Consider the following 17740-nt stretch of genomic DNA (forward strand, 5'->3'; position numbering starts at 1 on the left):
CAGCCCCTTCTCCACACAGGACCATGCAAAGGAAATTATCAGTTGGAAAAGCTAAAATTCTTTGTGCACGAAGTATTCTGACCTACAGAGGCACTTCAGACACTGGCAGTGCTTTAGCTAAAGGAAATGTTCAGGTACGCGAGACCACCATACAGTCAAGGCCCAAAGTGCACCGGGTTCCTTTCAAATGAATGAATATATTTGCTAAACTCTTCCCACAGATGTCCCCAGCAAAACAAATGTGACTAAACACAGTATTGATGTAGCCAGCCAATGCTAAATCTATTAAGCAACAACCTTCTGACCGTTTGGGAATTTTAATGAAATAGCAAAAGCCAAGATTGATATGACACAAAACACGGAGAAGACAAGACCCTTACGCAGCAAAGGGTGTTTTTTCATTGCTCTTGTCTCAAAGAAATATGGTTTAGTGGCTTTTTTTTTACATTGATTTTAAGAAAACTTCACTCTGTATCCAGCTTTGATGCAGATTCAATGTCATATATTGATGACCTGACAGAAGAACGCTGGGTTAAACCTCTGTACATCAACACCCATGACACGTGGAAAGGGTAATGGCTACTCTCCAAGGGTAATTCATCTAAAGCATTTGGGACCTCTGATATTCCTGCTTGAGCTCATTGCTGATGCACAATGTCATACCATTTGCCCTGAATAACATAAAGCTGTCTCGTAATAGACACACACCTACCCTTATCAAAGGGCAGATTTCCCCAGGAAAAGATGAAAGCAAGCCACACATTTGATCCACCTGGACATGAATAAAAAGAGGTTTTTTTGTTTCTGCCCAGTCTTGCAATATACCTTGATTTGATTTTGTATGAAACGCCCATTCATTCATTCCAAAACTCTTTGCCCCAAACATTTCACTTTTAACAGCCTTCTGTGGGAGCCAAAGTAGAATGGAAATGTGGGCTCTTGGCAGAGGATTGATACCCAAAGACCAAATAGATATGGAGCTGATAATCTGAAAGAAATCAAGCAGCCACAAAAGGGCTTGCAGGCAGCCTGAGAAGGACCTGAAAACCTTGGGAGCACAAGTATCCTAGGTGATACTCATGAAAAACATTCCTGTTTATACCATTTCAGTGAATAGTGTGTGGTCAGGGAAGAAGTTAATTTCAGAAACAAGATATCATTTTTTCTGAAAGAGATGTTGGGTTCCCCCCCCCTCCAAAATTTCTAGTTCATGATAGGGATAAAAATCAGAACAGACTATCCACTTCACCGCCACCTCTATTGCATAAATGGAGCATTTTCACTTTTCTCAAACTCTGAAGCTTTCTCCTGGAAAAGACTGTGCACTTACGGTCAAGTGCTAAGTAACTGCAATCATGAGGTGTCTATTCTCTGAATCCAGGCCATGTTTTAGATAATTAGGTTTGCAAAAGGCACACTACTTGTTTTCATTGTACCACTGGCTACCAACCTTGCTTGGCACTTGAAAATATTTCATAGACCTCTTCCTGTTTGCTGAAGAAAGGGTGCAGCTGAAGTCTACTCTGAGCTGATAATTCAGCAGATAAAAACCATTCCATTCTGTGATACAACTTTACTCAAAAAGGTCTTTCTACATGAGGATATTTGATATACTCTGCTTTCAAATTCATTGGAGCACACTATATGCTCCCATGTCTCTAATAACTTGCAGCCTTCTAGGAGATAGAAGTCTCTTGAAGCAAAACAAAAGACAGACCCTCACGAAGAGAAACACATTTGCTTTTACTAAGATGTAGGGCACAAAGGAACAGAGATGGAAAGTACTTCTTTGATAATTAGTTCAAGTCCCCCAAAACCTACAAAACTTCTAAACCTATCAAACTCCTTTCCTGAGGCAATGAAGTTTTTTGCCCTACTTCTCCGTTCCTCAGGACCTTCTTCAGTTTCTAGCACAAAAGCCTGCTCTGTTCAGTGGTGTAAATGGTCTTCGCTTTCACTCCCCAAGTTCTGAGAAAGCAACATCCCTCTCAGCCCAAAGGTTAAGCAAGCTAGACTCTGTAAGTCACCTCTGGCAAGAGAGTGATCCATTTTGCTGACTATCCCAGTAGCACTAATCTGTGTCTTTTCCAGATTAAATTCCACTTCTATGAATGCAGTTGACCAGAGCTGTATTTGAGAGAAGCTCGCTCATACTTGCTTTAGAGGATGACAGTAGTTTGACATAAAGAAAGGCAGGATTAAAAAATACAATAGGTTGATTAACATGGAAAAGCTCAATCTAAAATGCAAGCAAATAATCACTTTTCTCCCTCCGTCCCCCACCCACCTACAAATAGAGAAAAATCCAAGTTCAGTGCTATCGCAATCAATGTGTCTAGAGTGCATTAATAGAGCTGTATGAGAAACAACGCAAATTGTGTACTTGTCCAATATTGCTTCATCATGACTATCAAAAGAACATGAAGTTTTCAGCTTTATTCACAATCTGGCACTTTAAAATAATCTTCCCCTACTGCCCAGTATTTTTATGTTTCTTATTTGGTGCCTGCAATAAGCCCAGATCACTGTCGAGGATGAATGTTAAGCATAAATAATTTCACCATCTCTGAATTTTTTGTGCAGTAAGGTTATGCGTGTGTTAATGTTAATGTGATGATGGTGTACACATGTTTGCAAAGCACCAGTATAAGACTACTGAACACATTCAAACCAAAATTCATTGTCAAATTAATTAAACATTTCATATCACTCCAACACATACTTTACTCAAGGTAATTTTTCATTAAGAAAAGAATCTAGTCATCCATGAACAATTCCTGAAGTAAACTTATTTCATGTGCTGACAGCTCACAAGTCAAACTTGTGCAGTTTTAACAGGAAAAAAAAAACCCAGCAAATGCTCTTCTATTATCAAAAGAGAATTTAATGCAAGGCAAATATTAGGCCTGATTACCTAGAGAAATTAAACCTATATGATTTGCAAGGCTTTCTTGAGTCTTTAACTATTGTTCTCTTTTAGCATATTTGTCTAAATGGTTCAAAGGATACATTCAAATTTATAGTCAAAATGACAATGTACATCGAAATTCTCATCTCAAGAAAAAAAAAAGCTTAGAAAATTGCAGTTCTCTGTCTGAGCAGACTAAGTTAATAGGTGCAAAATGTTTTTTAATCAGAAGCAGAGACAAATATATTTACACTAGATTTGAGTGAAATAGGAGGCAGAGAAGTTTGGAGAGGAAGTAAGAAGATCAGTTGGCAAGGGAAAGCATAAACAATTTTTATTTTATTTTTTTGTCTCAAACCTTGGACAAAAAACCTACACTGAATAGTTTGGACATTACCACACACATGCACTCCCCTCGTCTGCCTTGTTACATGCTTCCTAAGGGATACTTGACAAATGCCTATAAAATCAACAGAAAATCCAAATCTAACATCTTCTCACTGTGAGCCCACACAGCCTGCTGCCGATCATGCAGACCATTTGGCAAGCACTGGATCTGCAGGAGAGCAGCTGCTCCAGCCACTCTCTTCCAGTAACATCAGAGATATGAGGACTTGGGGAAAAATTAACAAAGTGATCAAAAATGGAATAAAAGATGTTAAGAGGTTTTTTCCTCCCTGTAAACATCAAATCATCCTCCATGCCCAACTGACTCTAATATTGCTCTAAAACTGGAGATATTGACAACTCAAGCCACTAAAATAGACAAACAATCTAAAATATCCCCAGCCTCGAAAAGACCTTGTCGTCCGAGCCATGGAGGGAAGAGGATTGCAAAGCACAGGACAGTGTGTGGGGGCACCAGGAGCTCAGTATTTACTCCTCAGCTTCCATTGCATAGGCTCTTTATATCCCCAAATTGCAGGGGTTCCCCTGTTCTAGACTTCAGCATAACTTGGAAAGGGCACGCAGTGGATGAAAGCAAACACTCTTTAATGAAGAGATTCAGAAGCCACATTGTTTTTAATTCACATACACAAGAAAGACACTTATTTGGACAAAATAACAACAAAACTGGAACACGTTGGCCGATTTCCTTACCACTATAAAGCATTCCTTAGGTTGGGATCATATCCTCTAAGTCAGTTCAAGAGTTTTCTGGGCAGTTCATTATCTATTTGGAAACATTAAATATTTGCAGTTCCCCTCTCTGATCTTGATTGGTCCCTCACCTAAACTATGCTGGCTCTGTGGGGCTTATATGGCCCACTTTGGTCAGACGGGACCTTTGCTTTCCCTCTAGATACCTCCCATTTCTCCAGCCTCTGCTAGGACAGAGCCCCACTAACCTGTTATTGCAACACTGCCTTTCCTGCAGAAGCCCACCTCAAAGACAAACTTTTGCCTTAACCATGAAAGATGTGTGCCAGCCATTTTGCAGAGGTGAATATGCCGTCACGGGGACATTTCGAAACAATACTGCAATTTTCTACTCTATAATTTCAATCACGATTCACCGTCTGCCTATTCAAGAGGGCTATTACCCACAGCATCAGACGGTGCATTACTGAGAGCATCTCACTCCTGCATGTATCACTTGAATCACGTTCCATATTGCAAGCTTCAGTGTTTGTACAGGGCTCAACGCAGTACTCGCTGCGTAACATTGGTGACTCAAAACTCAAGGAAATCACCATGCTGACGCTCAAGCATGTTTACACACCTCAAACTGATACGACCACAAGAGTGCCGTGATGTTTTAAGTCTCATCTACTAATCGATTTAATAAAAGTCACAGCCTAGAAAGTTCTTCCCAAACGTTACTGCAAAAGTTACCAGAATCTTCTGTAATACTGCACACACACATGGAGCTGTTTACATCCTCTTGATCTGTTTTACTCACTCTATTACCAGCCTTGTTCCAAAATTAAATCAGTCTTACCAAACACAAAGCTGCTTTTCCCCCCATTTCTCTATTAATGTTTTTTAATGACCCTTTTATGTTCCCCTCTCTTTAGCTTGGCCTTTTTTGGCCATTTCTGAAAAAGCTTCAAGTCTCCTTAATCTCCAGAGCAACCACTTTCCCCTGAGCTTGCTTTGTTTCCAGTTTTTATTTTATACTCCCATGGTAGAGCTCACTCTTCATATATTTGTTTACAGAACAAAAGGCACCAGTCTTTAAAAGCACTATGGAGTAGAAAACACCCCTTTTAGGTAATTTTATTCAGCTGTGCCAATAACAGCTATCTCTAGTCAATCCTACTGTGATGTGCAATTACTTTCTTGGAGTAAAAAGAAGCAAGACAGAACAAAGACATGCTTAAAATGTTACCTTCAGAAGATGATGTGGAAACATACAGAACAACTCAATTATGTTTTCAGACCTACATGGCATATAGTACTGATGAAGTACAGATACTTCTGCAATTTTTTTTTTCCAATCAACCAAATTTGTACTAAAATGGGTTGGCAATGCTCGTTACACTAAGGAGAACTATAAACACTGCCAACTAAGGCATATATAGATCACAAAACCTGTTTATCTCTAAATCTGTGTTGCTTTGTGCTACAGGGAAAAGAAATGCAACTCGTTCCCAGCAAAACTATCAATGTTTGAATGATACATGTGGCAAAGGTAACTTACAGAGAGCAAAGGGATGGCAACTTTTCCAAGAAAATCAGGGGGTTTATCTCCATCTTCGTCGAACACTGTCACTTCCAGAACATCATGAATATCTTTAATAGGGCTGGAATGAAAAGTGCAGACACATAAAAAAATAATAATACACATGCACAGTCTCCTCCACAAAGATCTGAGAATACTGTTTTACTAATTAAGTTTGTATTACCTTGGAGTATAAAACTAGCATTTAATTAAATTCCCCAAAAAATGAATCAAAAGATCGGTATTCCCCAAGCTTTCCCCTCATGTTTCAGTCCCATAACTAGGTGAAAAAAATAACTACCAGTGACATTTTTTGCACATTCATGATGCTAACAGTGTAAAACCCAGCTTCCACTAGACAAAACTGGGTGACAGGGCGAGGTCAAGGCCTGAATTCAAAACCAGTCTTCAGGACATTTCAGGACATGCTGTTTCAGAGCAGTCCTGCTCCCAGAACCTCCACCTGCAACACGGTAGATCCGCTCCTCATGGAGACTCACAGAGTCTGAACCTAAAAGCCATGTGGTTGTCTCTCCAGCGCTAGCTAAGCCATGGCACATTCTGTGATGTGACCCAGTGGCAGGCAAACCACCATGAAATGCACTGTTTTCAAGACATTATGGCTTTAAAATACATTGAAAGATGCTACTTCTGCAACCATACATCCATATTCCTCTCCAACCCATTATCATTTTCCATGTGATATAGCTACCAGTGGTATAAAGTATTAAAAGCCCACAGTTACACACACAGATAAATGTGTCACAGAAAACCTGAACCTGATGGGAAGGGCTCTCTGCTGGTATTGAAAGCTCCAGCTGAAATGCATTCATCCACTCAAAACAATCCACTGTGCTCCAAAATAAATCTAACACATCAGTAGCTTTTAAGGTGCTCAATTGATTCTTTTTTTTTTTTTTTTTAATGGCCAAAAGTCTAAGGAGAAATGTGAGAGCCTGACCAGCTCTGTGAATTTGGTGCTTCCACTAGCCATGCAACAACAATAAGAAAGTTAGAGACAGTCCACAGCTGACATTTCTGAGACCCACAGGAAGTATAGACACAAACTTTCTTTTCACATACAATAATTTCAGATCCTTACTAGATTTATTTTGTTGGCTAAATATCCGACAAGACTCATCTGCTGGCACAGTCTCAGAATAAACAGTGATAAGTGGAAGCTTCTTGAGAACAGAGAAATTAAGTGAAAGGACTTCAAGAGACAGGCATTCAGCTATACCCATGACTAAACAGAAATCCTGCAAGCTACCTCTATCAAAGAGATCAGCTACTTTTGATTGCATTCACATCCAGCCCAGTATTTATGACGGACTTCTTGCAAGAACAACATTCATTCTCAAAGTCTTCCTCCAGTGGGCAGATGCAAATGTCATAAATGCTCCACTGTCAGCCCTCACAGTTGTCACCCTTGCCACAGCCTACTACAGTCTTGGAGACATTTATTTCAGTTATTTTCAAAAAAAATTGTTGTCAGCATAAAGCAAGATTTAAAACTGTGCTGCCTAAAAGCAATACCTAAATTATCACTTCTGTTATTAATAATGTCACCAAAAATACTATTTTGATTTCCATAAAAATTTAAGCTTCTAATTTGGTGTAAGCTATGTTTGACTAGCTTAAATTCAGAAAATATACCAGGAACAACATGGGCTCTGATTTTCTGCTTACTTACAAAATAAACGAGGATTATACCATGGTTCAATGAAACATATTTTATTTTAAATTATGAAAAATGTAGGCATGAGTATATGGTCTCTACTTTCTGTTATATTATCTCTTGGATCCAGCTATGACTCCATTATGTCTAGTCATGATTCTTCCTATAAATATCACAGTAATTTTTCTTTTAATGACTTCTATTAATAAACTCCATGCAAGAACTAGTAAAAGGCAAAAGGCTTTAATTGAGTTATATTTGATATTTCTCCAACATCCTCTCTGAGTATGAAAAAATGACATATCTTAAACTTGACCTCTGTATTTTCCCAAAGTCGATAGCTTTTATAGTTAAGCTGCTAACTGTTTGGTGTTTCAGCATGTTTTCAAAAGCAATCCACTTACAATGTGAAAACTTTGTTCCACTCTGGATTGAGGTTCTTGTAAACAGTGTGTGTTTGAAGACTGTCGTTTCCCAGCTCTAATACACAGAAAGGATCACTTTTACCTAGGGAAAGATCAGATAGATTAAAGAAAAAAATTAAGTCCACCTGTTACTGTATTTAGCATGCACATTCTTTCTTTGCAGTAGGGCTGAGGAACTGATGGATCTAATTTTATTTGTCCCGTTAAGACAACTGCAAATTGCCTCCTTCTGTTGGAATGACTTGATAAATAAACAATAGCTCTGGATGCATTCTCGGTTCTGGAAACTAACACTTACCTTACAACTCAGGTGGCTTCACTCTAATACCTTAAATCTAAGACTTACAGTGAATTATCTCTACAGCAAGAAAAACATGCTCACGCTGACAATTACTCAGACGACGTTACAAAAGCAGTACCATCACTCCAACCCTGGTAAGCATCAGTGCTGCCATTACAGCTCTCTATTTTATCCTCTGCTTAAAGTCTGTGGTCTTCTTCAGTTGATTACAGGATGAAGTACCTGCACCACGAGAAGTACAGGACTGTCTGTATCGGCAGCATTTCTTCAATTAGTTCCACATGAGCAAGTCCTTGAAGCTAGGAAGACCCTACACAGTGCCGCAGTTTAAACAAAACCCAACATCAACTAGAGAATCCATGCGTGAACCAGGTATCACACTTAAAAGCAAGCGAACAGAACCCCCAAAACAACAACAAAAAAATCTGAACCTCCTCTCAAAGGGAGATGTTAGCATGGAACCTATCATGGCAAAAACATGTTTGTTAATGTATTTTTTTTGATAACTCAGATCACATGAATTTGCAGCTTTCACAACTTACTGCAGCTCAGCAGTTTCCATCGTGAACTGAGTACCCTTTATCAGCATGTCTGGCTCAATATCTGATTTAATCTCATCTTCAGTGTTCGCGTATAACTCAGCAACAGACACTCCAGCCTAACTTTTATGTAGGCAACTAAATATGTCAGCAATGCAGGGATTTAGATAGCAGACAAACAAGATATTTAAGCAAAAGCTGTCTTTTTCTTAATCCTTATTTTTGGTATTATTAATGCAGAGCTCTTAAGGTTCTTACTTTGAGAAGTTTATAAACTAAACAGGAATCTCTTCAGTATGTAAACAGTGGGTATTAACTAGTCAATATTGGTAAAGTTTAAAGACCATGTGTGTTACTGGAATCTATTTGTCTTCTCCTTTTCAGCTTACATGTCCATTCCCTGCTAAGTGTGGAAAATGCACGTACCCTTTCAGAGAAACTGCTTGAAATGCAAACTGGTATATGCCAAAAACAATCCCACTGTATAATTTGGTATTCTGAATGCTATTTTTTGGTCAGTGAGCAAATGCAGTGTTTGAGAAGAACTCTCATGCGTACACAGAAAACATCCAATAAAGCAGGAAAAGTCAACAAAACTATTATCTAGGAATATAAAATGGAAGGCTCAAACGGGGCTAGCCGTGGCTGAAGAGCTTCTACATATTTGATATAGCTGTGTAGAAACTAGCCTAAAATTTATGTCAAATGGTAAAACATGGATTTTCAAAACACTGTTCAGAACCAATGCAGATACTATGTTGTTTTCTGATAGCTATTATTATAGTGGGCTAAAAACTTGCAATTAAAATCTATAATACCAACATATAATCAACCGACAACAGAAATCCCAATCGCACCAAAATCCAATCTTTACCATGGGAACAAAGTATAACATGGCAAACGACCGGTCTGCAGTTCACCCATGCAGGAGTCATGACTGCTATGGGACAGGACTGGGAGGGAACTCTACCTGCTCCTACTGCTCTCCTCTATTAACCCTTGACATCTCTGTACCTCTTATTGGCTCTGCGATTCTCCCTTTATCAGTTTTTTAGCTGGACTTTGAATTTACTTTTATCAATAACAATAAATCTGAGCAGTCTCCCTGGCAATGCAGGAAATATGGCACTGCTCTAGGAGGGCTCTATTATGGAAGCCCATAATTGCTGCACTAATCATTTATGAATGGCTCAGAACAGATAATTAATCTTTATGTCTCTCATTTCACGATCAGAAATTATGCTATTTTTACCTAAAATGGCTGCATCCTTTTGCAATTTGGTGGGTCTATTACAGCATAATACTAGGATATTTTCAGCACTGCCATTGAAAAACAATTTGTCATTTGCTTCATGAATCAGGCTCAAAGCCTGGGTTATTTTGAATATAATGACAGACTGAGTAACCTTTTACTTAAGCAGAATTTCACTCTGTGCTATGCACAAGGAATGTGTGTCACATACTCTGTATGAAAAGTCTTTGAATTGCAGAATCAAGAACCTGCGTGTCTCTTCCAATGTTCATTATCCACCCACATGCTCCTGTTTAAGTATTGAGGGAAAGAGGGCCAAATCCATCACTGATGCAACTGCATTAGCATCAGTGAAGTTTTCCAAAGGGTAAATAACCTTCCAGGCTCAGTTCTTTCACTGGACACTGTCTCTCACATATTTCTAGACAGCCCTAGCCTTGCCGTTTGCCAAAGGTTCTGCTTTGCTGCGGTTCACTTATTAAACTTGTTAGTAAGGTGCAGTTACACTCTTAATTCCATATAGATGTATACATTATGTCAATTTAGAACTGCATTTCTGTCCAAGATACCTTTCAGTACTGGCAAGTTTTTTGTTTGCAAATTAAGTTCTTCAGTTCTTTAAAGTACTGCTCTCTGCAGTAACCCTTTTTCCCATCGCAAGGTTAAGCAGTCGATTGAAACTGAAATAGTATTGTGATTAATCTTGGGCTTTCTCTTTCAGTTCTTATTTTAGAAGCAACGTTCTCTTAGGTTACAATGTCTTCATGAATGCCAGGGAATGGAGCACGAGTGTTTTCTCTCTAGCATCTTTCCTTTCTTTATCAACAAGTTATCTTATAAAATGACTATGTCAGCAAATACACAACACACAGTGCTGTGGCTGTGAATTACGAGCTGCTGCAAGATACAGAGGGGAATTAAAAGGTCTCCAGAATCCTGGAGAAGATGATAATAAAAATAATAATATCCAGGCAGTCACTACAGAGAAGTATCAATTCCCTAGACCTTCCCTGGAGAAACAATATCAAGTTGTATTTTTAAAAGGTGTTAGTGTCCATTGCTGTCACGACCAAGCACAATTTGAGATAGAGCTCAGTGGAAAAGCCATCCTTTTCTTGGAGAAAGAGCACCAAAAAGATCATCCCAAATTGAAGCCTCAAACGAGCTGTAAGAGAAGCCACTGCACTCACATCCCCATCGCTGGCAAGCTTTCTTTTTCGGGTGACAGCCTGCAGCACCACCCAAACCCACACACTCAGCACCATGTGAGATGCCCCCAAAATCTTTCCGTCTTGCTCACGAACTCACAAGGCACCCAATAAAAGGTGCTGCTTTGCAGGCACCATCAGTTTATAATCAACTCTTATTCCACACATTCCTGCTGAAAATACAACAGCACACCATGCTGTGTTAAGTGTTAAGCAGCCATGCTGCTCAGATCTAAAGGGGAAATCAGATCTCATCCACTGGACCTTCCCATGTACTTTTGGGAGTCAGAACCATTTGGTATGTCAGTTCTCTAAGGCAGGTTTCATCACTGGAGAAATAATGGGAAATTTACTCCTCCTTGATCGACTGACAGTACTGCACAAAGTCTATGTAGCACTCACAATATATTATAGCATCATATGCTGCAAAACAGAAATAAAATACCTGCAAAATCTGCTGCCAACAGGTCCACCGCCTTCAGAACTTTGACTTGTAAGAAGCCAATGTCCTTTATGTCCTGAAAGGAATTCTTTATACACTGCAAGGAGGAAAAGCATAAAGATATATTTCATTTGTAATTCAATAAGAAATAGAAATTAGTGAACTACTAAATGACTTACATTTTTATTTCCATCACTATTTCTGCAGTGTTTCAGTTCAGCAGCTCATATAGCCATAAAAACATGTCCACTATCCCAGTCTCACTGCATCATGACCCTGGGGTTCACGACAGCACACACTACCTAAGGAAATTCTCCATACACATATGTTACATGTTAACGTCATGGTAGAAATTGGAAGGAGCCCTGAATGTTTACACAAGTATCATCTGCCCATTAAAACAGAAAACGGGACATAGACCTGGAAATGCAGCATGGGTTGGGAAAGCAGCACACTCAATCAGAAGTGAAAAATCTGTCCTTAAAAACTTCGACTCAAAGTGTTTCAACTTCCTCATGCCTCAGTCTTGCACCCCATTTCAGAGAGATATTCCCTCTTGCACAGCTTTTGAGGACTGAGGCATGGAAGCCATCACATGGCTTTATCTTCCAACAGTTGAGAGTTTAGAACATATCCTCCACAAAGGAGGAAAGAAAGCTAAGTATACTGTGATCTCTCTGTGATACTCAGCGTGTCTCGTTCCCCATCATAATCTCTTAATACAATTCAAGTTTACAAAGAAAAGTATTAGTTTAAAACCCAACAAATACAAGCAGCCAAATTGCTTGGGTCTATCTGCCCTGCCAATCTCCTTGTCATTCTAAACATAATAACTATTCTGTCTAATAGTTTTCTCTGGTAGGAGACATGTTATTATGACTGGACAATTTTATATCTTTTTTTCCTGCAATTTTGACTACTTTCAAAACTAAAGGGGAAAAAAAAAATGCAAACTCACGTAGCGCTGTGAAATCTGTTGCCGTTCACTGGGGTCCCCCAAAGGGCAGACACACAGATCGGAGATTGACACTCCTGTACATGGGGCAACAGCAATCAACATTAGCAGGGACCCCGGATGCTTTTCCAAAGGCAGCTCTAAGCAATTGGTCTGCTTCGTCGGCAGGGCAGCAATGTCAACATGGCACCTAGGATGACATTGCCAAGGGTTAATAAGAAACTGAGGAGGGAAGTAACATTTATATTGATTTCAGTAGCAAGCAGGCACCAAAACTTACTGCTTGTTCAGGATGGAAAGAATGCCAAAAAAAGCATCTCAAAATTAAACATGGGAAACCAATTAGCCAGTTTCTATTGCACTCACTGTCAAGTTTTGCTTTCTGGTTCACCTACTGGTAAGCAGAGGTAAAAGGTTTGGGCTGCAAGGGAAACTTAACTCTGGCCTGCCTCACTTCCCCTCTAAAATCCCCTAGTGCTTTGTGATGGATTTGAAACACAATTTTATTTCACCTGGGGGAAAAGAAAAGGGGCAAATGCAAAATTTAAAACATTAGCCTAAAATAGATTAGTTTCTTTAAAGTCACATACTCCATTTTATGCTACATTATACTGTATGCCCCAGTCTCTTTTACAAGCCTAACTAGGGCTACATTTTCAATGTACTGTTATATTTCCCAAAGGGAAGGATTGTCTTAAAAGTAACCTCCCCAACCCCTGCACATAATATGTATCATTAACCTGATATCTCCACGAAAAATAAAAATAAGGAGGAAAACAGAGAAACATTTGTAGAGACAATAATAAAAGATGAGTATGGACTAAAGCTGAGAGAGATCACTAGACAGCCAGTTATACGCAAAGGGAGCGGTTAAACGCAACAGAAGCCTAATCACTTGGCTCGGCTAAATGCCTTCTATTTAGAAGTCCAGTAAATGGAGTGGAACTTTTTTGAACCTCCGTGGGGCTTGGCTTTTAAGAACAGGCTGAACAAAAGTTACAGATGAAAAAGGAAAAAACAAAAATAAGGAAGGAGAAGCTTTGCTGCCACAATGCAAGGGGAGTCACATTTCTCAAAGGGACAGCAATCAGATGATGGAGAATGAGAGCTTTTGCTCCCCTTAATGCCTGCCGACAATTTTTTATTTAAACTAAACTTGTTAAGGTGTTCTCTTAATAGGCTAAAATTCCACAGGGTTCCCCCAGGTGAGTTTCTTCTGGGTAAATGGTGCATGTAGTGTTCCTGATTGATCCCATTCCAGTAGTAGAGCTGGAGTGGTTTATACCCATCTGCTATAAATTGCATGCTTTCCGCTTCTTAACAGCCTATTTTCTGTGAATGCTAAGGGGGGTGAAAAAAAAAAAAAAATCCCAAAACATTTCAGCCTGAAAACCCAAGAAGCTGTGTTATGAAGTAAAAGTCATTGCTCTGATGAGTTTGTATGTCATCCAGTATGTACATCCAGCTGTACTAAAACACAGTTCTGTGTAAACTTCTTCTGACCAGAATCAATGGGGATGGCTTTGCCTTAAGTGTGCTATTTGCTATTCACTGCACTGAACATACAACAGGTTGCAAGTTTACTCTTGGTGCCCCACGCTATTGCACAAGCGTAGGCTGCCTCTCAACACAATTTCCAAGCGTGAGAGGTTGCATTTAAAGCTCATAGCTATGCCTAGACTCTTTGAAAAGATATGACAAGAAAAGTTAACAGCAGAAAGGAGAATAAAACAACAAAAAGGCAAGCATTTGAGAAAAAGACCTTATCACTTCCACACTGGAGGTCAGCATCACCTTGGCTGCATTAACACAGTTGCTTCTCAGACTGCAGGAGTTTTACTGATACTTTATGTATCAGTACAAAAGGGGGAGTGTATTGTAATCTTGGGATTTATTTTTATTTTTTTACAGATGAAAAAAACGAAGGAAGGAGAGGGGAAAAGGCATGGTCACCCAGCTGGTCCTGGGTGTTCAGTTGGCAATAGGGGCCACATCAGCATATCATACACCACCCACTCAACACTGTCTGCAACTGGGAAAAGCTGCATTTGCTTTTCTATGTTAAGAACTTCCCATGGGGTAAGGGAGAAAAGACAACTTGTTCAGACAACAGTGCATATCCCACCAACAGACAACCTCAGAAATCGCTTGTATCTCAAAGGCAAAGTTAAATATAATTCTAGCTTGTTTTGACAAATTGGAATTGTTTCACGTATTAAAAGAATTTGATTAACCAAAGGTCAAAGAAAAGATCAAGTATAAGGGTGTGGGGGTAGAAGAGATGCACATGTGGAGGGAAAAACAGCAGGAGGTGGAGTATAAGCATTTCTTCCTCAAATCATGTCTGATTTCCGTGCAAACTAACTTCCTTAAAACATCTGTGTTCACTCAAGGTGATGGTATGTCTCTGTATTTTCTTTTGAGGAACTGAAAAGAAAATCCACATTTGCACTTGCAAATGGCAAAAGGCTTAAGGAAAAAAAAAAAAGACAATCTGTTTCATTTAGGTTATACAACATAATTGATCAGACTGCAAAGAATGCAGCTTGGTGAAACAATTAGACATTCAATTTACTATATAAATTCAGCAGTTTCCACACAAACGCTTCTACACTATTAAAACAAGTCTAATGATTTCCAAACTACTTCCTCCATCCTCCTGAAACAGAAAGTCCTCCTTTCCTTCTTTCTCAGCTTCCTATCTGCAAGACCTTATTACAGATAATTATTTCAGAGGAAAGTGCTAAGAGACTATCGTGATGGGCACAGTATAAAACTAACGGAGGCAATCTACTTTTTTTCTCAAAAATTGCCTGATCTGAATGCAAAGGGCAAAACTCTCAGATCATTGGTATTTTAGGTGATGCAAATTATCTCCTGAGTTAAATTCTCAACACAGTAATCCTGTCTCAGAATAGCATAGCTCTGCTTGTTGTCATCTTCTGCTACATCACATTAAACTCAGGTATAATCTTTCTCTCACATGGCTATATGCATGATCTATAAGGGATACAGTTCTGTAAATCAAGAGTGCATTGTGCACACAAATGTATCACTTTTTGTTTTAACCACAATTAATTAAATGTTTTCCTTCCTCCTGCTGGTCAATATTGAGGTCTATACCTCTATATTATCCTCTACAGGATGAGAGGTTTACACCACAGCTTTAGTTTTCATTTCAGACTGTTCTTTTGACCTACAGCACTCATGTTTAGCTGCCAAACTTCCCCCTCCCTGCTTTTTTATTAATTTTGCAGAGAAATGTTACTTGAGAACACTACACAGTAAATTTGGGGTTAAATTATTTGTTAAACTTTATCAGGGAATCAAATGTTAAAATTTCATTAAAAGGTGCTGGCCTTAGCCTCTTACGAGTAGTCACGGAGTTGTGCTTTACTACCCAATCCACAATTCGAATTGTGGTAAGTATCCTTAAATATATAGAGGTACATATGAAGGAATCTGCACACAACATTGCCATTTTCTTCCCCTGAAGAATTCTGGAAAGCCCTTCAACAAAGAGGTCAGAATCACTATCACAGTATACATTAAGATGCATCTGATTAATATTTGAAAAGGAATTTCAAATGCCACAGGTGTCAGAGACAATTAATAGGGTTTTATTCTGACTGATTCCACAGAAAAATTTTGGTAGTCTGATTTTTCCTATAGCTTGGTGAAATTTAAATGAAAGGTTTCGATGCAGCCACAGTAGATTTTACTGCTCCATCCCAAAAGCATGGCCTTTAAAATAAGGATTGTTTCTTGTTGCAAAGACACTGTTTCCTGGAGGCATTCATCATAAAAGATATTGGATGCACTCCAATCTCATAGCTCATGGTCTTAAGTCTAGCAATTTTTGTAAAACCTATTTCTTGAGGTAAATATGTGAAGAAAAAAAACCCCAACATTCAACAGCACTTCTTTTTTTTCAAAACATATTCCTTAATGCAGAAACACTTTCTAACAACCCGGCATAAACAATTTAACTCTGCCTGGACAAATTCTGCACACGTTAACACCTTTGTTTATTAATATACATTAACATCCTCTCCTGTTTATAGCATGCCTCTTATCCCAAGGGACACAAAAAGCACTCAATAAATGTTACTAACAGTTTGTGCAGACTAAATAGAGGGATTATTTCATCCAGCACCAAAACACAGCCACCCCTCAGTGTTGGACCCTGGCAGCTGAACAACTCAAGGCTGCAGTATTTTAAGCAAGGAAGAGAAATTGGACCCGGTTGAAAATCTAAGGGGAACACAAGTAGGCTGAATGTAATAATTTAGTTTGTGATGTGCACTGACAGTGAGGGTCCGTTTTGTAATAGAAGGGTGACATGAAATTGCACTGAATGTTTCCTCACTAATTCAGCAGCAGAAAAATGCCCCAGGTGTTAGTGTTTAGTACTGGAAGCCCAATGCATTTCTTATTCTACATGTTCCATAGGCTTCACAGACACTTCAAGTCCTATTTCAAGAACAATATTTTACCTTGAAACCAAATTATATCTGGGAGAAGAGCCATGTTCCAGGGCCTTAAGCCATTTATCCTACATGAAATCCTGGGTCTAAAGTAATTAACAGAAGTCTTTATTCTACAAAAGTTGGAATATCAGACACAGATCATCAGACATGACTCCATCTTGTGCATCTCCTCAACTTCACTCAAATATTAAAAATATATATCAAAAGGTCTAATCAACACAGTTCAACCTACGCATCCTTGAGGGGAGCATAATGAATCCTAACCCTATCCACAAACTGACCACAGAATTATTAATTCAGATCCAGCAAATGTAAATTATTTGAGGGCGGTTGGGGTGTACTGCTATGTGTAATGACCGAATATAACCCACAAACATTTTACTAAAGAATCTTTCTGACAATGATGTTGTGAAATCCAGAAATCTCAAAACTCAACTTGGAAGTCATGGAGACAATAAACACGGCACCTCATAATGCTGTTTTTCCTACAGAATCCTTTTCCAGATTAGACTGTATTTGAACCCTTCATAAAATATTATTTATTGGGTGCCAAAAGTTTCTACACTGTAAAAACAAGACTTGTTATTATGCATTTATTATTTACCTATTCTTGCAATCACTCTTTAAAATCTAGTGTAATTTTTTCCTGTTTTGATGCTACAGCAAATTTGCTGTGCTTAAGGCAACACTGCAATATTTTTCTCTCCACATAGACAGCAAAAATAACTTTAAGGTAAATCTAACAGACACAGGGCTTCCCAGTGCTGAAATCTTTAATAATAGAATAAGCATTTTACCAACATTTTTTTGCCACACTGAACACCACCTTCCAGAAACCAGTAGAAAAAAAAAAAAAAAAGACTGTAGTAATACTGTA

The 17740-nt window shown here is 38.8% G+C and overlaps 1 protein-coding gene across 2 annotated transcripts in view; it reads right to left on the reverse strand.

Annotated features, from left to right (window-relative positions):
* The window catches only part of MCTP2 (multiple C2 and transmembrane domain containing 2), a 104016-nt gene that overhangs the window by 52493 nt on the left and 33783 nt on the right, over positions 1-17740 (reverse strand). For both annotated transcript variants that reach the window (XM_026856429.1, XM_026856428.1), the window contains 4 exons: positions 12377-12563; positions 11422-11515; positions 7656-7758; positions 5553-5655 (listed from right to left, as the gene is read on the reverse strand). In XM_026856429.1, coding sequence (XP_026712230.1) covers positions 5553-5655; positions 7656-7758; positions 11422-11515; positions 12377-12563 — 487 coding nt within the window. The remainder of the gene's footprint in view (positions 1-5552; positions 5656-7655; positions 7759-11421; positions 11516-12376; positions 12564-17740) is intronic.

The sequence above is a fragment of the Athene cunicularia genome, assembly GCF_003259725.1.
Source record: "Athene cunicularia isolate RWA chromosome 10 unlocalized genomic scaffold, athCun1 chr10_part1, whole genome shotgun sequence".
NCBI lineage: Eukaryota > Metazoa > Chordata > Aves > Strigiformes > Strigidae > Athene > Athene cunicularia.